General features: G+C 54.0%; 1 protein-coding gene across 6 annotated transcripts in view; it reads right to left on the bottom strand.

The window, feature by feature from the left end:
- The window catches only part of OLFM1 (olfactomedin 1), a 33,776-nt gene extending 14,616 nt beyond the window's left edge, over positions 1-19,160 (bottom strand). Inside the window, exons 1-3 of one of the 6 annotated variants that reach the window (XM_074161036.1) lie at positions 7,419-7,572; positions 6,944-6,987; positions 5,301-5,429 (exon numbers count right to left, since the gene is read on the bottom strand). In XM_074161036.1, the coding sequence (XP_074017137.1) occupies positions 5,301-5,429; positions 6,944-6,987; positions 7,419-7,572 (327 nt within the window). Of the gene's footprint in view, positions 1-5,300; positions 5,451-5,966; positions 5,976-6,943; positions 6,988-7,418; positions 7,680-11,572; positions 11,582-18,617 lie in introns of those variants that run through there. The other 5 variants (XM_074161038.1, XM_074161041.1, XM_074161039.1 and 2 more) reach the window with 5 other exon arrangements.
- Between the last annotated feature and the right edge of the window lie 446 nt (positions 19,161-19,606).

Raw genomic sequence — 19,606 nt, 5'->3', positions numbered from 1 at the left:
CAGCCTGGGCATTATTTACCGGTTAATCAACAGTATTACAGCCCTCGTGCTCTAAAACAGAGCAAATTGGTTTCATAAACATTTATTCTGCCACGCTGCGGAGAATAATTTAACAATCACACATGTAAATGAGGGTTGTAGTCAAGGCCAAAAGGCGTCACTCTCGATGGCCTCTCTGAGAGGCTGGGATGGCACCTGCCATCACGCGAGGAGAGGCTCTTAGCAGAGCAGAAGCACACCTGACTACCAGAAACCCTTCTGCCGAGGTGCACATTATCACTTCTTCACGCACGCAAGTGACACTTACTGATTGCCTAAGTGCAAACTTTACTCCCAGCCAGTAAAAACTTCATTATCCCAACAGCCCGACTGTTTATACAGCAGCTGCCACAACAAACCCAGCTGCAGGTGAGGGCATCCCGGAGCTGGGAAGCGCCGTGGGGGCCGAGGCGTGCGTGTCCTGGCCCCACCGGTCCTTCCCTGCCCGGGCGGATGCGCCGCGTCGGCATCTTTTCTTGGTGCCGCATCCCCGGGCAGCGCCCATCTGGCCCCGCCGAAGGAATGATGCAAGAAGGGTTGGCTGGGCTCATCGTGAGAAAAAAGAGCTGCTGGCGCTGAAGGTGTAAGGAGAGGAGGGAAACGATAGCTAGGCTGACCTGGTTTTGAAGGCTGGCTGCCATCTGATTTCTTAAGATATTCCCTTCTCCCATCTTTGAGAGGGGAAATGAAGCTCTGGCTTAGGCAGGCACCTCAGCACCTATTTAGCATTAAGCAATGGGTGTAATTTGCATGAAGTCTTTGCATCCGGGATGGCTGTGTTTGTAGCACGGTTGGTACCTCACCGGGCTCAGCCCGCGACTGGTGCTCCTGCCCCAGCGATGCGACTGTCGGCACCGGGAGGGATGACGCCCGTCTGCTGCGTCAGGGCCCCCGCTAAAAGCATCCCGGTCCAAGTCCCCTCAGCTGTGGGCGTCTGAGCAAAAACCCAAACGCGAGCCAGCGCCGTCTCTGCGGATCCGCTCCCAGACACTTCCCACAGCCCATGCTGCCGCATCTGCTCCCGTCTCCGTCCTCGCCAAAGCCAGGGCTGAGAGGGAGAAAGAACAGCGCCAAGTGCAACGTTGCCCCCAGCAAATGACACGGGGCTGCTGCGACTTACCTCGAGTGACAGCGCGAGGGGACGGCGGGGACACCCGCACGCAGCCAGGTCTCGGAGGCTACTTGCTGAAACCAGCATAGGTCAAATGCCAACTTTGGCGGCTGCATCTCCGAGGGGATCAAAATGCCCATTGCTCATGCATGATGACAAGAAAACTATTACAGGGAACTATTAAAAATGTATGGACAACCTATATTTCAAAGGCCAACAGCCAGGAAACACTGTACAACCAGTAAAACTGCTCCGGGGGCCTAATGGTCTCCCTCAGCAAAGGTGAAGCTATTTTCAGTCTCCGAGTCCCAACACATCACCCAGAGAGGAACCAGCACCCATCCTGACAGCCACCAAGGGCCTGCTCAGGGACGTGTGAGGAGCAGGGAAGGGCAGAACAAGACCCTCTTGGTTTGAAGAAGAAAAGAGCAAACCTGAGCTCAGGCTCCCATTTAGCTGTGCCTCCCCCGGGGTACCCGAGCTCTCAGCGGACACGGTTGGGTGCTAATTTACCTGGGCTGGATGTGGAGGAGTTTGAAGACCTCTCTCCACCCTGAGGCAGGAGAAGGGAAGTCTTGGACAAGCATGACTTGTCTGCAGATATTTTTTATTCTGGTAATCCAGTCTATGCTCCTTTGAGTCAAGCTGTATGTACACAGCAGAGTTGTTCCGATGGGTTGGAATAGGAATGACTTGTAGGGATTGTACAAAGTTGATCTTATTTTTTCCACTAATGCCTGCCCCCAATTAAAGGCCAAGCTGCAAGTAATTAGAAAAGAGCATTTCTGTAATGATGTGCTGGTATGTGACCCTGCAGGGGCTGAGCAAGGCTACGGGGGGGCCCTTACGCTGCCTCTTGGGTGGTGGGGAGGGAGAGCCAGACTCCGCTAGGAAATGAATCAGAGCATCTCGCTCAGGCTTCTGCTCTGAATCACCGCTGGAGGAGTCTGCCTCTCCCCTGACTGCAGAGGAAAACAGCCTCCTCACATGTCTCTAAACCCAGACGCCTAAAATTAGCTGCTGTGCTATTTTGGGGAATCGGTTTTACAAGTCCAGACTCTCGCTATTTGTTGCCCGTATTGTTTTCAACCAGGCGAGATCCTGGCCAGACTTGTGAAAAGTCAGCCTCCATCCTTCCTGATCTCTGCGTGCTTCACCAGCTGAAGATCTACTTGTTTTCCTTCATTAGCATATTAAGCCCTTGATCCAGCAAAGTACTTTGGCACATGATTAGATTTCAATGAGACTGTTCATAGCTTAAACTTAAGCATGTACATAAGTGCTCTAATGAACCGAGACTGAAGGATACTGTCTCTCAAATTCCCTCAGCTTCATCCATTAACCGCTATCCTCAAACACCAGCTAAAATGCTGTTTGCCTCCGTTGGCAGAGCACGCACTCTCAACGTGAAACCTCATTTTCCATCAAGCTAATGGGAGAGAGATACCTGCGATTGTCTTGGGGAAAAGAGTTAATTTTAGCATTTGAAATAGAAAATTGATACAAATGAAACTTCCAGCGCTGTTCTTGTCATCTTGTTTGATACAGAGTTGTTTCAGAACTAAACCAGAGTAACGGAGAGTCAATATTGGCCCGATGGCCCTACTGAGATTTATATGGCCAAAGCCATGGTTTAAACCCTGCTCAAGCTTCCCTGTGGATCAGCCTTTCACTCCAGCTCGGACAGGGATGTTCTAAGATCATCTTTGGGGTTTGAACTGGGATGAATCTTTAGCTTTGGGAAGCTGGACAAACTGGTGGAGCAATAGCATGAGGCATCTTGAGGGAGATTTTCGTGGTCCACAGGAAGAATTAGCAGAGACGGACTCAGCTGATGGACCAGAACATGAGAAGTTCATCTCATAAGGTCTGTAGAAGGCAAAGCGAAGGCTGAGAAGAGATGTCACTGTCCTCCCTACACACACCTTGGAGTGAATATCAAAGGAACAGAAAGAACTGTTTAATCTGGAAATCAGTGCTGGCAAAGAATAAGAATTGGCAGGAAACCAAAAATGGTTTAACCATCAGAGGAGGAAGCCCTCCCAGATAACAGGGCCAAAAAAAAAAAAAAAAAAAAAAATCCGTTGAAGATAAAACATAATCTGTTTATGAACAGGATTTAGGTGATGTCTTGGTTTGGATTCAGTCCAGGATCTGGACTCAGCACCTGACACATATAAGGCTGGAAGGACTCCGTGTGCTCCAGCCAAAGATGAGCTCAGACACCTCGGTGGCAAAACACGGGCTGAACAGTTTGTGCGGTGGCGAGCAGACCTGGCTCACCTCACCTCCCTGAATGCCTGCTCCTTCAGCTGACGGGGTGCCCAGGATTCACTTGCAAACAGCATGAACTGCAGTTTCTCTGCATATGCCTGTGCCCACGTGTTGAGGGTAGACGGGGTCTTGGCAGCTTTGAGCCTCCAAGTACGTTCTGCTGCTGAAGCCTCCGTGCAGAGATTTTCACTGAAGATGCTGTAATCAGTTTGTGTCCACACACACACATACACACACATGCAAATGCAGCTTATTTCTCGCCCTTAAAAGCAACGCCTTATTATTTCCATAGGTGACTGTCAGGTGTTCTCCTTTGAAAATCCAAACACAATTACCTCTTTGACACATTAGGCTTCTTCATCTGCTGGCAGAGAGAAACCGGGAGCTGCGAGTTTTCCCCATCACAAAGCTAGAGTTAAAATGTCAGGTGAGGGAAGGAGTGTTCAGGTTTGAAATCCTTCCTGGGAAGCTGGAAGCTCTTCCCTGCGGTTGCGTTTTCCTACAGGGATTATCAGTTCAGCCTTCGTCAAGATCAGATGTCTGGCACTAAGAGCCTACTCTTTATTTTAGGGGTTTCATATAGGTTAGCGTAGGAGTGAGATGCAGACAGATTAGCAGGCAGGTAACATATCCCCAGAACACATGCCTTGAAATACCGCTCCTCCCTCACTTTACCCATTGGCAGCCGCGGAGCTGCATAAGGGAAAAAAAAATAATAAATTACTGAGCACTTACACCCTCCGCACGGGAACTGATGTTATCCCAGGTCTCCTGTGCCCAACTCCCCTGTCCATTAGCAGAGGGCATTGGGTCAAATCCTGCTTGTTTAATGCATATGAGCAGTTCTGGGAACACACAGCCCTCAGACGCCCGTGTCAGCTGCTAATATAACGCGTGCTGCCTCTCAGGCAAATGTGCTGTTGGACCCAGTGCTGTTACTGCTTAGAGAAATAAAAAGCTTGAGTGGGATTATTTTTAGAAGCCTCCGACATACCAAAAGAAGTGTTTTAGGGCTAAATGTTTCCCGCCTCACTTTATTGTCCCTACCACATAGGAAAAATCAGTTAAGAGTAGGTTTAATATTATTATGAGTGACTAATACATCAACTTCCTGATAGCAGCAGGATGATTTTGTCATGCACCACACATGCCAACATAGCATTAGGGCGTGAGGGATAATTACATATCCAGCACAGGAGTCCACTTATATTTTAAAGAGGAGAGCACCATTTCACATGAAACAGCATTTCTTCAATGAAATCTATTATCTGGAAAATTTCTTGTTATCAGGAATGTTTCCCTAATGAGATTCTTTGATCTCTTCGGACAGTAGACTATTAAAAACTAATCAAGTGGATGTCAACATTAGAAAGAAAACCACTAACTGTCATTTCTGTGCTATTTGATGTTGACAGCTTGTACTGTTTTACTCGACCTTTTTAATATCAGCTTGGCTAGGAATGCATGGGCTTTGGGTTTTTAATTCTATCTTCTCTCATCTTGTTGAGGCTCATCCTTTGAAACCACTTGTGTTAATATAATGAAAAAGAATGAGTAAATGACATCATTTTTTTAAAATTTCTTCTTTTTTTTTTTTTTTAGCAATGTGGTTCAATATTTTTGCTCTGATCTCAGCAGTTTTAACCTGGCCTTAGGCCACGGTCTCTTTTTCCTCTGTGCCTCAGAAACACTTAAGAGATTTATCCTCCCGACTGTGGCTGATTATTCCCCACTACAGGCGTGGGGACAGCACGGGAGGGCTGGCCAAGGGGTCCATCTTCCCTGGAAACCAAGGCTCAGCCCAGCTCGCTCGAGTTTTTAACCCCAATGTCATGCCAAACCAAACCACCACTCCCAGAAGGGGGTCAACCATTACCTTTTCTAATAGTTGTCTCAGCTGCTTTGTCCTGGCATCACGCGAGCACATCGTCTGTTGAGGTGCCACCACTGTGCATATACAACGTCCCTCGCTATCCTGGGCAGAGCTGTAGACCTGCCAGCTTTCCTCTGGGTTGGTAGGCAACACCTAATTAACACAGGGAAAGAGGGGTTAAGTCAACGGGGGGAGGCCTGGCAGGGGGGTGAGAGGTGATGGGGGCTGAGTGGAGGAAGCAGGATGGATGTGGCAGATACTGGAGCCGTGCTGGAAGCTCCTCCGAGGGCCCAGCTGGCAAAATTCACTTGTAATGCAAAAATATGGATTGGGGACAAATAAAAGAAGGGTCTGAAAAGGAGAGCAAGAGCTGAAGCATGAAGGCAACGCGAGTGCGAATGCATGGACACGAGGAAAGCCATGAAGCGGCGAGGGCTGGAGGGAGCTGTAAGACACCGAGTGCATCGGGGTGGGGAACCTGCTGCCCAGCCATCGTTACAAAGCACTCATCTTCTCCTTGACAGCGTGAGAAGGATGTGCCCGAGCCACCAGCGAGGATATGGTGTCCTGGCTGAGGGCTGAGCAGTGGTCAAGGTGCCTCTGCAGAGCTCTCCCGGATCCGGCAGCAGGAAAATCAGCGCTTCTGAGTAAACGGACACCGGGAGTTACGTTTCTCCCCTCCTCTGGCAGACTCTCCTGGGGATGGGGAGGTCCACCAGACAACCATCTCCCTCCAAACGTTCTGTGGGTCCCGGGCAAGGGAAGCCTGGTGCCAAGCCCTGCCAAGCATGCCGGCAAAGAAAGGGATGTGGTCCAGAGGGTCCATCAGAACCTCCGTCTGAGCTTCCAGGACACGCCACAGAAAGGGAGCCCAGCCACAAACACAGCACGTTCCCCAGCCCCCCTCCTGCCCCTTGTGCTCTCCAAACCTCTCTGATCTTAATTTTCCTTTGATCTCCCAGTACTTTGCAAAATACATTATTTAATCACAATTCGGCCTCCGATCACTTTGAAGGTACCGCCGTTTTGCCAACCAGAAGGGAAATGTTCTTTCTACTGTTTCAATCTATTACAAATAACCTTGCAAACACCCATGGTGACAGGCACGCACCGAGAGAGACGGCTGGGCGGACAGAGCAAAAATTTGATTCTCTAGCTAAAACAACCGAAAAAACCCTAATAATAAATGGGTCTCATAATCCCTGGTAACAACGAAAAAAAAAAAATAATAAAAAAAAAAAATCTCAGTTTCATTCACAAGCAGCAGAACCACTACATGAAGCAGCAGAGCTGTAATAGGTTAGCTCTTTTGGAAGGCACAAGCATGCAGCCTGGAGGCGAAAGGTGCCCATTTTTCCCTGCTAAGGGGAGACAGACGGAAGGATTGGATTTCTCAGCCATTTCCAAAGTGGCAAGACCAGGCACCGTACCAGCCCCCCCCCCCCCAGCCAAACAGGGACAGGAAACATATGGCACCACCACAATACACCGCAACTTCTCCTCTGCATTTTCCATCCCATTAACGACTATTGATTAAAGGCAGGGAAGCAAATGAGATCTTGCGGGACCTGCTGTCCCAACCCGCTTCCCCCAGTGACACCAAAGCAGCGACGAGGGAAACTTTGCCACCCTTTGGCTGAAAGCACAGGGGGGGACACCCGGGTCACCCCCAGCCCGGGGCTAGTGATGGCTAAACCCGAGCGCAGGAGAAGAGGTGCTCCCCGCATCACCACCCCACTCCCCCGTCTTCTGCCGCCCCCCCCCCACAGCCCCGCACCGACCCGACCCCGCTCCTGGGGGGCACTTTGCAAGAGATGCTCCCCGCTCCATCACCCGGAGGGTGGGGGGGAGGGACCGGCGGCCCTGCATCTCCCCGGGGTGCTGCTCTCTGCAGCCGGGGGGGCTCCCGCAGGGCCTGCCGGTGGGAGGGAGCCAGACAGCCGGGGTGGTCCCGGGGTGGGGGGACACCGGGCAAGGAGGGATTGAGGCAGCCCGGGGGACACCCAGGCGAAGAGAGAGCGGACCAGCCGGGGGGGAGCGGGGCGCTGCCGCCCCGGGAGGTAGGGATGCTCCAGGCAGGGTCGTCCCCCCCCCCCGCCTCATCCCCGGTGCCCCCCGCACTTACTCCCGTGCTGCGGTCCAAGGTGCCGCCCGTGGCCGCCGTGAGTTTGGTGGTGTTGAGCCCCACGAGGGAGGGCAGCGTCTGCGACATCCAGTTGGTGATCATGGCCATGGTGCTGAGGACGACTCCAATCTTGAGTAAAGGCACAGACATGTCTGCGGGGGGGGGCGCCAGGCACCCTTCATTCTGCACCGGCGCCGGGCTCCATGCCGCTGGGGACGGGCTGCGCCAGTCGCCCGGCCGCCGCCGCCGCTCGCCACCGGCCCATCCTCCGCCTCCGCCGCCGCCCCTCCGCGGCCCTGCCCGGCGCTGGCGATGATGCTACCGGTGCCTCTACCGGAGCCGGTGCCGTCGGAGCGGGGCTGCCTCCTCCCTGTGCCCGCCGCCGGGCGCGCCCCAGCCGGAGCGGAGCGGAGCGAGCGGCTGCGGGAGGCGGGACGGGACCGGGGCGGGAGGGAGGGAGGGGCGGCAGGGGGGGGCGTGAGCACCCAGCCAGCCGGAGAGACTGCGGGTGGGAGGCTGGGGGGGGGAGAGAGGGAGAAGGAGGGGGTTTGGGGAGGGGAGGGGGGAGCGGAGGGGAGGAGAGATTTGGGGGAGGGAAATAATTTTTTTTCCTTTTTTTTTTTTTTTTTTTGGGGGGGTGGGAATTTGGGGAAGGGGGAGCGGAGGAAAGGAGGGGAGAAAAGATTTGGGGGAAAAAGATTGAAAAGGTTTGGGGAGAAGGAAAAGATTTAGGGAGAGGGGAAAAGATATAGGGAGATAAAGATTTAGGGAGAGGGAAAAGATTTGGGGGAAAAAGATTGAAAAGATTTGGGGAGAAGGAAAAGATTTAGGGAGAAAAAGATTTAGGGAGAGGGAAAAGATTTAGGGAGAAAAGATTTGGGGAGAAGGGGAGAGATTTGGGGAGAAGGGGAGAGATTTGAGGAGAGGCAGAAAGGCTTGGGGAAGGGAGAGAAAGATTTGGGGAAAGGGGAAAAGATTTGGGAAAGGGGGTGGGGGGCAAATTGGGGAAAGGGGAAAAAAGATTTGAGGAGAGGGAAAAATTTGGTGCTGGTGGGGAAGGGATTTGGGGAGAGCGGAAAAGATTTGGGGAGGAGACGGAAAAGATTTGGGGAGGGAGGAGAGGAGGGTCGGCGAGGGGGGGGGACACAGGGCGGAGGGGGGGGGGGCGGCTCCCCCGCTGCGGCGCGGCCCCGCTGCGGCGCGGCGCTGGGGCGCCCCCTGCCGGCTGCCGGCGGCGCCGCCGGGCGCGGTGCGGGACCGGGCGCGGTGCGGACGCCGGGGTCGGCGGATTCAGCTTCTTCTGGGGATAAAGGGGGGGGGGGGGGGGGGGGGGGGGGCTGCTGCCAGCGAGGAAAGTCGAGAGCAGCACACCCGGGGTGCGGGACGCTGGCACCTGGTGGTCCCCAAGCCTGTGGGCTTTCCAGGGCTGCGGGCCATCAGAGAGCATCCCCCGCATCCCCACTTGCCCCCCGCCTCATCGCACTCCATCAGCACAGGGACGCAATACGCTCGCGTTGAACCAAAATGCCCAAAACTCTGCCCTGGAGTTGGCAGCCCTGCCCTTGCCACGTTCCCAGCAGGAAGGGCTCCATGGGCAGGAGAGACGGGACAAGCATCAGACGCGGCCGGAGCATCCCACCCCCGTTCCAAGAAAAACTCTTGGCTTGCTGAGGCTGGTGTGGCTCCGAGGCAAACCCTGCCGAGGAATCCCATGGACCGTCACGCTGCAAACAGCGCACAGCCATCCTGCACGGGCCTGGCATAGAGTCTGCAGCGAGATGGAGCTTGTGCACAACTCTGGTTGTCTGAAGGCGTTTGCAGAACTGTCCTGGTGACTTCAGAACCAAAGTCTCCAACTAACAGAGATCTGCAGGTCCTCACAAATCATTCCCTAACTGGACCTTTAAATACCCTGTCAAATGCAAATTATGAAATTAATCTCCTGGCCCTCTCCAGAGGATAGAAGTGACATCCCTCGCTCTGGCATAACACTCAGCATGTTGGAGTGGCCACCATGGCCCTGCTCCAGGAGACCCTGTGCTGTTCCATGGCCCCAGGACCCCAGCCTGGCCGGCCCGCAGGAGCCACCACGTTCCCACTGGACTCTGATCAGCTCAGCCCCAAACCTGCCACCTCCAGATCTGGTCTTTCGATGGCAGGGCTCCTTGGGGTCGTGGGTGTCACCATCCCCTCCCCAGGAGCTGGCTGGGCTACAGATGAGAGGGTGCTGAGGGGTGCCCAAAGGCTTGACCCACCCCTTCCTTGCCCTACAGCATCCAGGATGGTCTGTGGAGCAAGTCCCAGCCAGGGAAGCAGGGAGCTGTGCCCCAAAATGCAATTGCTGCCAAGCTGGCCTGTCCCACCTTAGCAGGACCTTGCCCCTAGCTGGGGACCTCGGTGTGGGGTCATCCCAGCGCACCCCAGCACCGCTGGTCAGGGCAAAGGGAGCAGAGACTGGTGACAGCCCAGCGGAGCTGTTTCTGCAGAGAGCGCTGGGGAGTGTCTGTAAAGCACTGACATGGAAGCACATTTAGCAAGTCCACCAGGTGGAGAAAAAGAGATGAGTTAGAGCACGAGCGCTGATGCCAGGTCGGATCCTGTCCCTCCAACAACACGGCGGCAGAATCAGGCTCTGGCAGCTGGGAGGCAGAGGCTGGTGAGTGCCACAGGCTACAGCAACTGAAATGCCACCCCTTCCCTCGCTTCCCAACACCCTCAAACCATGTCACCCCTGCCCTTTCCCCCTGCTCAGGCCAGAGCGGCTCTAATATGGGTAAGTCAGCCAGGTGACAGGTCAATCTGCTGCTGAAATGAGTAAGAAAACGCTCCTGCCCTCTGAATCACTGTCCCGCTTAGGGCTCCCGAAGCAGATAAACTATTTCCACCCCATGAAACCAGCCTCACCCAGCCCAGGAGCATCCTTCCCGTGGCAAAACCGCTGTCAGGCCCCGCAGGGTTGTGCCTGGGGAGCTCAGCACCAAGGAGGTGTTTCAGGCTGCGGTTGTAGGAACAGGTTCGTTAGGCAAAAGCCTCAGATGGCTTCCGGCTTTGAGAATAAATCACAGCTCCCCGTTCCCCGTCCCAGTTCAGCCCGCTCTGCTCTAACAGGTGCTTATGCTGTGCTCAGCACTGTAGCAGCCCGGACCCTGATTGCTTATCTGATTTCATACCATATAAAACACTCGAGTGTTACGCTTAAATCATCTTAATGTCCATTTTGAAACTGAGTTTGTAAGTAAAGTTTATCCTTCATATTTGTCTACTCCAAACACATACGAAGGGAATTAGACCTACGGATGCTTTCTTATTTAAAATGGTGTTCAGCGGGGTAACAAGCACTCCTTTGCCTTGCTCTGGATTCCACCCGGACTAAAAGAACACTCATTTCCCACCAGCGCATGCAGGTAATTTCATCCTTATGCCCTTCAAACGCTTTGCAATGATTAAAGCTCCTGCAGATGGGGCCAGCAAGGCACAGAGAGAGGGGCCACAGCCATAAGACCCTACTGAGGAGAGGGGGCCCATTCCCAGGAATCTTTTCCCGGTGCCCGGCGCAGAGGGTCCCTGCAGGCGGGGGGAGGCCGGGCTCTGGCAGCCGCGGTCAGCAGAGCAAAACCTGGCAGCTGAGAGACGGGCTGAGTGTGTAACAACGAGGGAGAGAGGAATCCAGGTGATTTTCTTTCTTTCTCCTGCTTCCAGTGTTTATGAAATAGCCAAAAGCAGCAGTTTTTTGGGTTTTTTTGGGGAGTCTTTACTCTGCTGATAAGATAAAGGGAGTTAAGGCAGGGACATCAAGAGATGGGCTGTTCTTCCATAGCTTTTCAGAAAGTTCAGTGGCTTGATGCCTTAACGACCTGTGCCGGGAGCAGGGGGGGCCTGAGCCCATATCACCCGTGCTGGCAGAGAACCACAACCCTTCCCCAGCACCTCCGTCCGCCCGTGGCACCGCCACCCAGAGCTGTGCCCACGTCAGCTGCCCCAAAAACAGAGACCTGACAAAAAAAGAGGCTCCCAGAAACGCCGCCTTTTCCCTTTTTTTTAGGGCCAAAGGGTTGTTCAGCGGGAAGAGGCGGCGGTCGCTGCTGTGCAATGAGATGCTGCCGGTCTCCTCGTGCTGTGCCAGGTTGTGGGCATCAAGCAGGAAAGTGACCTCTGTCATCTCAGTGCCTGAAGTAGGTGATGTGCAAACATGGAAGCATCTTCCCTACCTTAATGATTTCCCTGCTTTTAGAAGCCCAGCACGGCAACAAAACAGAACACAGCAAAAAAAAAAAAACAGTCCGGACATGACCTTGATGTGGGAGACCTGACATTGCCTTCCCTCATGCTAGAGCGAATGAGAAGAAACACTAGCAAAATGAAGGAGGAGGAGACTCACGACTCTTTTTGACCTGATAGCATTCTCTGATGGGTCTTCCCAGAGCAAAGCAGGATCTGTCCTTAAAAGAGCAACTTTCCATCATAATGTCTGCAGAAGTCTCTTTTTTTTTTTTTTTTTACCAGTTTTGCTAAACTGGTTGAGTTCCCCTTTCCCCTGATCACTTTGGGTTTTTTTTTTTTGCACAGGGCATTGCCTTGAGAAAAAAACCCCTCATGATGTCACGGAGTTTTTCTCATCCCAATGCACTTGCTGCAGCCGCCCTTCCCATGGGATCAGGGGGTGCAGAGCCACCCCCTCCCTGCCTCTCCTGCTGAAAGCAGAGTAACTCAGAGAAAGATGAACTGTTGGGGAACAAAAGCTCCTCTTTGCACCCATGTATTCTGAGCAGAGAAAGAGGAGGAACGATAGATAAAAGCAAAGAACGGGGTCTTCCAAAATAGCTACTTAGTGGAAAATTCCGCTGCTGGGAAACGATAATGCAAAATGTGACTGTCTGCCCAGAGCAGCCCTACAAGGGTCAAGGTTTGCAAACAGGCCAACTCGTGTGTGTGTGTCTATGTGTGTGCGCCTGTGTTTGTGTGAGTGTGCAGGACACGGTGGTCATTGTCTCCCTCTCCTGGCTGGTTCAGAGAAGAGGTGCTCAAGTTTCTCTTGCTCCCAAGCTTTCGTGGGGACAGTGTCTGTAGAGCCCAGACAGAGAACTCCTATTTAATGCCCCGTGAGAGGATGGGATCTGCTTTAAAACACATACACCTGTATTTTAACAGCCTCAGATCTTGCTGGGGCTCCAAGCTGGCTCAGTAAGCGCAGGAGGCATCTCAGCTAACACCCAACTTCTCCAGCGAGGAGCATGTGTCCACCTGAGCTGGTTGCTCGATGGAGGGCAGTGTCCCAAGCACCTTCCCAGGGCTGGCGGCTCCTGTCCTGGGAGCGCAGGGCTCAGGAATTTCACCAGGCACTGGGATTGCTCTGCCATGCATAGGACAGCCCAAACTCCAGCTCCTTCTGGCTCCTCCTCTGCACTGGAAACCCCCAAGATGTCCCATGCCCTCTGGCCAGGGGCTGCAGGAAAGCTCTGTGCTTTCCAGAAGGTCACAGGGGGCAGAGCCCTGGACTCTGCTCTTGTGAGAAGGATGATGTTTCTCATCCCGCTCTGAATGCAGTAACATCCATCCCCTTTCCCTCGCACTCCCCATTGCCTGGGCTTGGGGTAGGAGGTATCCAAAATCCCTCCACACCAGCCTGCAGGAAACGTCGGGGGGCTGTTAACAGTGCCAGGCAGAAAAGGCACCCCCACCTACCCTGGGAGGCAGTGTGGGCAAGTTCATCCTCCTTTAGGAATATACACTTTGTACCCATCACCTTTGGAGCGCGGGACAATCTTCTGTGGCATTTGCCGTGGGGCATCTGTCCCTCAGCAGGTCACAAATGCCGCAGAACTAAATGGTACCAGCTTCCCCTGCTTTTTGGGTCTGACTTCCAAACGCCCTCACTTTTTTGGCTGTTTTTTTTTGTCACTGTCTGTGCTACCATCACTCACACAAGCCTCAGTCCTGAAGCTGGACTCTGTCACCTCAGCACCGTACCAACACAGAGAAAACTTCCCCTCCTGCCACAGGGAGGGTATGGATGGACAGACGGGCAAAGTGAAGAAAGAAAAGAAAATACCAATTAAAGATCCCCAAAGTGCTTTGGAAACAGCGAACATGATGCTGCACGTCACCGCCAGCTCCTGGTGGGACTTTGTGGGAAACTGCCTGTGCCTGGTGCTGAGCCTGGCCCCAGGAATGGCCGCATTTCGGGAGCCCAACAGGAGCCCAATACACTCCGAAAAGTGAACCCCCAGCTCTGGACACTGGGATTGCTCCTTCCACACTCAAACCCCCCCACAACCTCTCCTTTTGTTATCTGCACAGCCAGCAGAAACACCCCGCGGCGGAAAGAACATGCTCTTTACGTTACGCTGGAACAGAATAATCCCTTTTTGCAGCTCTTCCCTTGTCTAAATCCGTGTTTAGCTAAAGCTGCTCTCGACATTAAACCCATGCTCTGCCAGCGAGTGCCAGCGCGTGTCAGAGCCCGGGGGCTAGATCACAGCCCATCGACGTCGGCGCAGGTTTCGCGGGCGCATCAGCGGGTTCCTGTCACTCGGATGTTTTGGTTAGGGATGATGATTTTTTTTTTTTCTTTTGGCATATTTCCCTGGGTCGGTCACACGCCTCCAGTCACAAAGTGCCTTTACACCGAGAACTCGTTCTGCGTGTTGTTTGCTAGAAAACAGGGCACCGCTCCAGGGTCACTCACTGCTCCGCGTTCCTAGACCGAGCGCTGACACTTGCCATTGCCCCACTGTTATCTTTCCAGGAGATCTTTTGCATTTTGGATGGTTTTGATTGCTGCCTCCCAGCTGGGATGGGGAGGGAGCCTGGAAGCCAGGACCCGGGTCCTGAACAGGGAAAAAGTTTCCCCAGGGCCAAACTCCAGGAGAAATCTGGTCCAGAGGCTGGGACCAGGGCTCAGCTCCAGGACGGCAGTGGCAAGCAATGGCTAGAGTCTGCAGAAGAGGGAGGGAGCATCGGGATTTTGAGGTGCTCTTTCCCCCGCAGTCAGGATTTGCTGGTGCTAAGACACATCTCAAGCTGTGCCTCAGTTTCCCCAAGAGCATCTTCCCCTTTTTGGGGATCTGCTTGACTGTCTCGACCTCTTGGGCATCCCCCTGATGACCTGGGTCTCCCAAAGAGCCCAGCTGAGGCACCCAGACCACTCCTCAGGTGTCCCTGTCCCTGCCTTGTTCCCTTCCGCTCGTGGCTTCATCACAGCAGAGCAAAGCCAACACTTATCACTCATAACTCGAGAATTAGTTTCTTCCACAGTCAACGCGGTCTACAGCCTTCATCTGTCTAATTCGCTTAGATAGTAATTAGTTTTGTATTACTTTACACGGTGATGCTAATACTGATTACAAGGACTGATAACTTGAGTAATAAATACGACCCAGGGCTGAAAATTACCTTTCTTTTTTATTGGTTAAAGCTGAAGTTAGTGAAATGAGACACAAATTGGTTTATGAGATGAGGCAGCTGCCTCCTGTTACAGGCTGCAGATTTGCAGCTTAATCCTACTCTAGTTTCCATGTGTCTCCCTGACAGGGGAGGGAAGAGCTTGGCCACCAAACTGGGCACTGGGAGTTTCCCCAGGGATGGAGAAACCCCAGATGCATGGGTGCTGCTGGGGCAGAGGGGAACAGGCAGCTTTGGGGAGGGCAGCGTGAAGCCCTGGCAGCTCCCCTCTTCCCTGAAAATAGCCCTAAGCACCTGATGTGCTTTTAGGAAAATTAAGGGCAAAACTGGTTTGGGTTTTTTTTTTTTGTTTGGTTTGGGTTTTTTGTTTGGTTGTGGTTTGTTTTTTTTTTTTTCCTTGAAAAAGCCATAAATGCTTAATAACTGCCTGCTCCAGGAAGGTATTTCTTCCTGTGTGGTTTCAGTGATTCCCGGGTAAGTGGATGCCCGGGCGCCGGCTGCTCCACTCTGCGCCTGCAAAACTTTGAGGAATGCAAAGAGGTTTTCACGGGTAACATCCCAGCAGCTCGCCAGCAAGCACAAGGCACGACAACAGGACGGGTCGGACAGACAAGCAGATGGCATCCTAAAGCCCCTCTGCCCATACCCCTGGCTTTACTACAGCAGCCCAAATCCCCTGCCCTGCTGGCAGCACTATCTTTCCGCACGTGACAGAGATCCTTAGAGAGCATAAGTTGGCTCTGCTCCTTCGTGGCCACCAGGAGAGCCGCCCTGGCTCTCACCGAGAAGAAGACAAGGCAAGAAAGCCCTGTGCTTTGCCGAGAACCCTGTGCCCAGAGCTGCCTGCACAGCCAGAGAAAGGGTGCTGCACCCCTGGGGTGCCCAAAGCAGCGGCTCTGCCCCCCCAGCCCAATACCAACACCCGGCCCGTTTGACTCAGCCAAAATATTTGTCATTTCAGGTTTTGATCAGTGACCTGTGGAGAGCCAAGGCAAGGTGCAAACCGAATTGGGAGACCTTTGGCAGCTAAAAGAAACCCCAGAGCCTCAGGCAGGTCCCACCCCAGGCTCCCGCCGCCCTCCTCGGTGCTGCCTGTCGGGGACACATGGGAGATGAAGGGGCTTCTGCAAAGGACTGGGGTGTGTGGGGGCAGCTCTCCCCTTGTTTCACACAGGTAAAACTACCATCCACCTTCAGCAGGTCTCAAAGCCCCTGCCAAACCTGGGGGTGCAGCCCCAGCTGGGTCCCACCCAGGGGGACCATCAGAGGATGCTGCAGTACCAATACCTTGAAGACAACTTCCTCCCCTCCACGAGGAGAGCTTTCCCATCACCCAGCTGGAAGGACAACCATGTGCTCACCCCCCTCCAGCCCCATTTAACAGCCCTCCCTCTCCCTATTTCTTCCTTTCTGGTGTGCTGGCCTGCCAGAACCACTGCAGGGAGGGAGAGGAGGGGACAGCAGTAGCTTCTGCACCAGCAGGGAAAGCTGCCTAAAATCAGCAACCTCTCTCCCCTGAACCTCCATCCCTCCTCCCCTGGCACGGGATCTCTGGAGGGGATGGGAGAGAGACACCACGCATGTGATGGAGATGTGAATCCGGCACGGAATTAAACGTGGAAGACGCCGAGCTGGGCGGTGCCTGGGCTGAAAGGCGTATTTGGGGATTGCATCTGGCAGCTGTGCTACAGAAATGAGATGCTAAAACTCTGAGAGGGCTCTGCAGTGCCAAGCGAGACAGCAGGCACGCTGGTGGGAGAGCTCTGCGCGGGGCCTGGCAGGGCTCGGCTACCTGCAGGCAGCAAAGCCCAGGTAGCCACCGCAATCCAGAAACTAGCCCCAGCTGACGGCGGCTCAGCAAAGGCAGGGCTTTAGCAGGGGCTTCCGATCTCCCACCGGCGGGAAGGGACGGAGCACTGCCAAAGTCAGCCCGCAGCGCTCAGCCCCCCAGCTCAGAGCAGGTTTGAGTCCCCATCCCCACCTTGATTAAAGTTGGGTGAAAAGTTGGGAGTGCTGCATCCACACACACACACAAAAAAAAAAAAAAAAAAGCAAGGAAAAAGTAGCCAGGCACAGCAGCATCCTTGGCACAAGAGGTGGTAACTCGATGTCCTTGAAAGACACCAATCAATGCAGAGAGATGGGGGCTGACAAGGCCAAAAAGGGACGGTGACAGCCGCTGGGGAGGGGGGGGGTACCACGCCAGTCCCCAGGCCACAGGTGCAGCCCCTGGGGGAGGAGGGGAGGCTGGAGGGGCAAAGGGGCAGCCCCCCTGGACTGCTTCGCCAGGATGTTGCCGTGGTCCTGCGCTGGCCGTGCGTAGCGAGGAGCCCCTTTTTGCTGATCCCCGAGCGATGCTGGCGGTCGCTGGTGGCTTTGTCCAGCCCCACGCATGCGCGCTCCCCCCGCATCCTCTCGCACACAATGGGCTTCTCCTGGGCACTCACTCGCAGCTCTGGTGCCTTCCCACCCCTCCTCAGCCACCTAGCTCTTGGATTTCTTTGCTTCCTCCCCCAAATTACTCCCTTCTCATCCCTTCTCTGGAGGGCTCCCTGCAATTAAGGCAGCTCTTACTTTAGCTGTTTCTTCCTGGGGGCAGCAGAAATACTCTGAGGGTGCAAAGCCCAAAGGCTTCAGCTACTGAAACTTCAGCAATAGGGCAGTGACAGGAGAGAGCATTGTCAGCAGGAGAAAGGGAAGAAAACAATCTACATAAAGCACCCAGGATGAGAGCCCAGCTGCTAATTGCTCCTACACTAAGAAGCCTCCATTCCCCTCCTATTTATAGCTTCTTTTTCTTTCTCTTTTTTTTTTGCTTCCAGGCAGCATCACAATTAACCCCACAATCTAGAGCATCCTCTTGCAATTACTTTTCTTCCTTTCCTCAATGACTGGGAAAAAAAAAACCACCTAAAAGACCATATCTCTGCCTGCCTCTCCCCAATTATCTTAAAGAAGTCAAATGCAGTTTTATTTCCACTTGCAAGAGATGGCTTTTGTGTGCCTCCTTCCCTGGTCCCTCCTCCCCCCAGCCCCACTTGTCCAGGGGCCGGGACAGTAAATGGAAGGATTAAAATCCAGTTTAACAAAAAAAAAAAAAGGGAAAAAGAAAAAAGGAGGAGGGAGGAGAGGGAGATAAATAAGATGCTCCTCTCTCCCACAAGCCTGTCACAGATGGAAACATCAAGGGACATTTAAATGTCACCCAAAAATCAGCAAAGCTACCCCCACACGAGGAGACGGTGTGGAGGGAGGGAGCCTGTGGGGGTGACGAGGAGGGACCGCCACCGTGCACTCACGTCTCGTCCCTGCGGGGACCCGGGACAGGCAGCCCCGAACTTCGCCGAGCCCCAGCCCCGCGCTGGTGGCCGGGGCCAGCCGAGCCCGGCGGCGGGGGTCCCGCTGCCCGCCCGCCCCAGCCCCGCACGCCAACTTTCCCCGCAAGCCGGGCGGGCAGGTGGGGGCCCTACGCCCCCCGCGGATTTGGGGGCACGCCGGGGCACCCCCCTTCTCTCCCCGGTCCGGTCTCCTGATCCCCCCGACCTGTCCCCCCCAGCTCCTCCGCGTCCCCCCCATCACCTCCCGGAGGATCCTTTGCAGGGCGGGCTGAGCAAAAGGGGGGATGCCTGGGGAGGGGGGGTGGGGGGGACACGAAGGTACCGCTTCCTACTCCAGTTTTCTTTTGTGCTCTCGAGGTTTAATAGAAAATGGCGATGGGGAGAAAGGGAGACAAGGGGGGAGGTGGTGATGGTGGTGGTGGTGGGGGGAGTGGGAAAAGCAAGAGAGGAACCTACTTGAGTGAGTTCTGTGCCCATCAGGATGAGGAAGCAGAGGGTCAGGAGCTTGCTTGCCGGTTGCATCTCTCGCACCCAGTTCTAGGCACCTTGCATACAGATCACCTCCCGGGCGAGTCTCCCCGTGCCGATCACCGAGCGCCTCGCTGCCTCCTCAGTCCTTTATTCTTATTCTTATTATTATTTTAATTATAAGACACACACACACACACAAAAAAAAAAAAAAAAAAAGGAAAAAAAAAAGACAACAAAACGTAATTTAAAAAAAAAAAATAAATAAATCAGAATGATTTTCCGGGCGGCTCTCAGCACCCCCAGGAAGCAATGCAAGAAATCTGCTTAGCAGAGCCTTCACTTTGCATATTTATTGGGATCCCAGTTTCTCTCCTCTGCTCCCGGTGCTGGCTCTCTGGCAATTTTTTTTTTTTTTTTTTTTCTCCTTTTTTTAATGGCTCCCCTGATCGAAAGACGTTTGCGAGGAGAAATTCAACGGAGCACGAAATGATTATCTCTGCTATTGCCAAAAGTTTGCCTTGAAAAGGGGGGGTGATGGGGAGAGGACAGGGATTAAAAAAAAAAAAAAAAAAAAAAAAAGGAATTGGTAGGGCTGGCTACTAGCAGGGGATGGCTGTGGAACAGGATGTGACATCAACTAAGGCGGGGGAAATTTAACTAAACACGGCAAAGGGAGAGGGGGAAAGGCAGCCTCGGGAGCGGCGGTGAAGGGGGAGCGGGGCCGGGCCGGGGGATGCTGCGGCAGCGGCACGGCGGGGCCGGGGCTGGAGCCGGGGAGGGGAAGGGGGTTAACCCCCTCCCTCCCTGCCACCCGGGAGCTCAGGGACTCGCTCAGGTGCCCCAGCTCTCCGGGGGTGATGGGGCAGTGTGGGGTGCAGAGGGATGGCATCACCCCCTAAGTACTAACCCCCCAAGCAAAGACGCCTCCCCAGACCAAGCCCTCCGGGAGGGCTCTGAGCAACGTTCACTGTAAG

This window comes from Numenius arquata, chromosome 19, assembly GCF_964106895.1.
Source record: "Numenius arquata chromosome 19, bNumArq3.hap1.1, whole genome shotgun sequence".
Taxonomy (NCBI): Eukaryota; Metazoa; Chordata; class Aves; order Charadriiformes; family Scolopacidae; genus Numenius; species Numenius arquata.
This window is presented reverse-complemented; position numbering and strand designations above follow the sequence as displayed.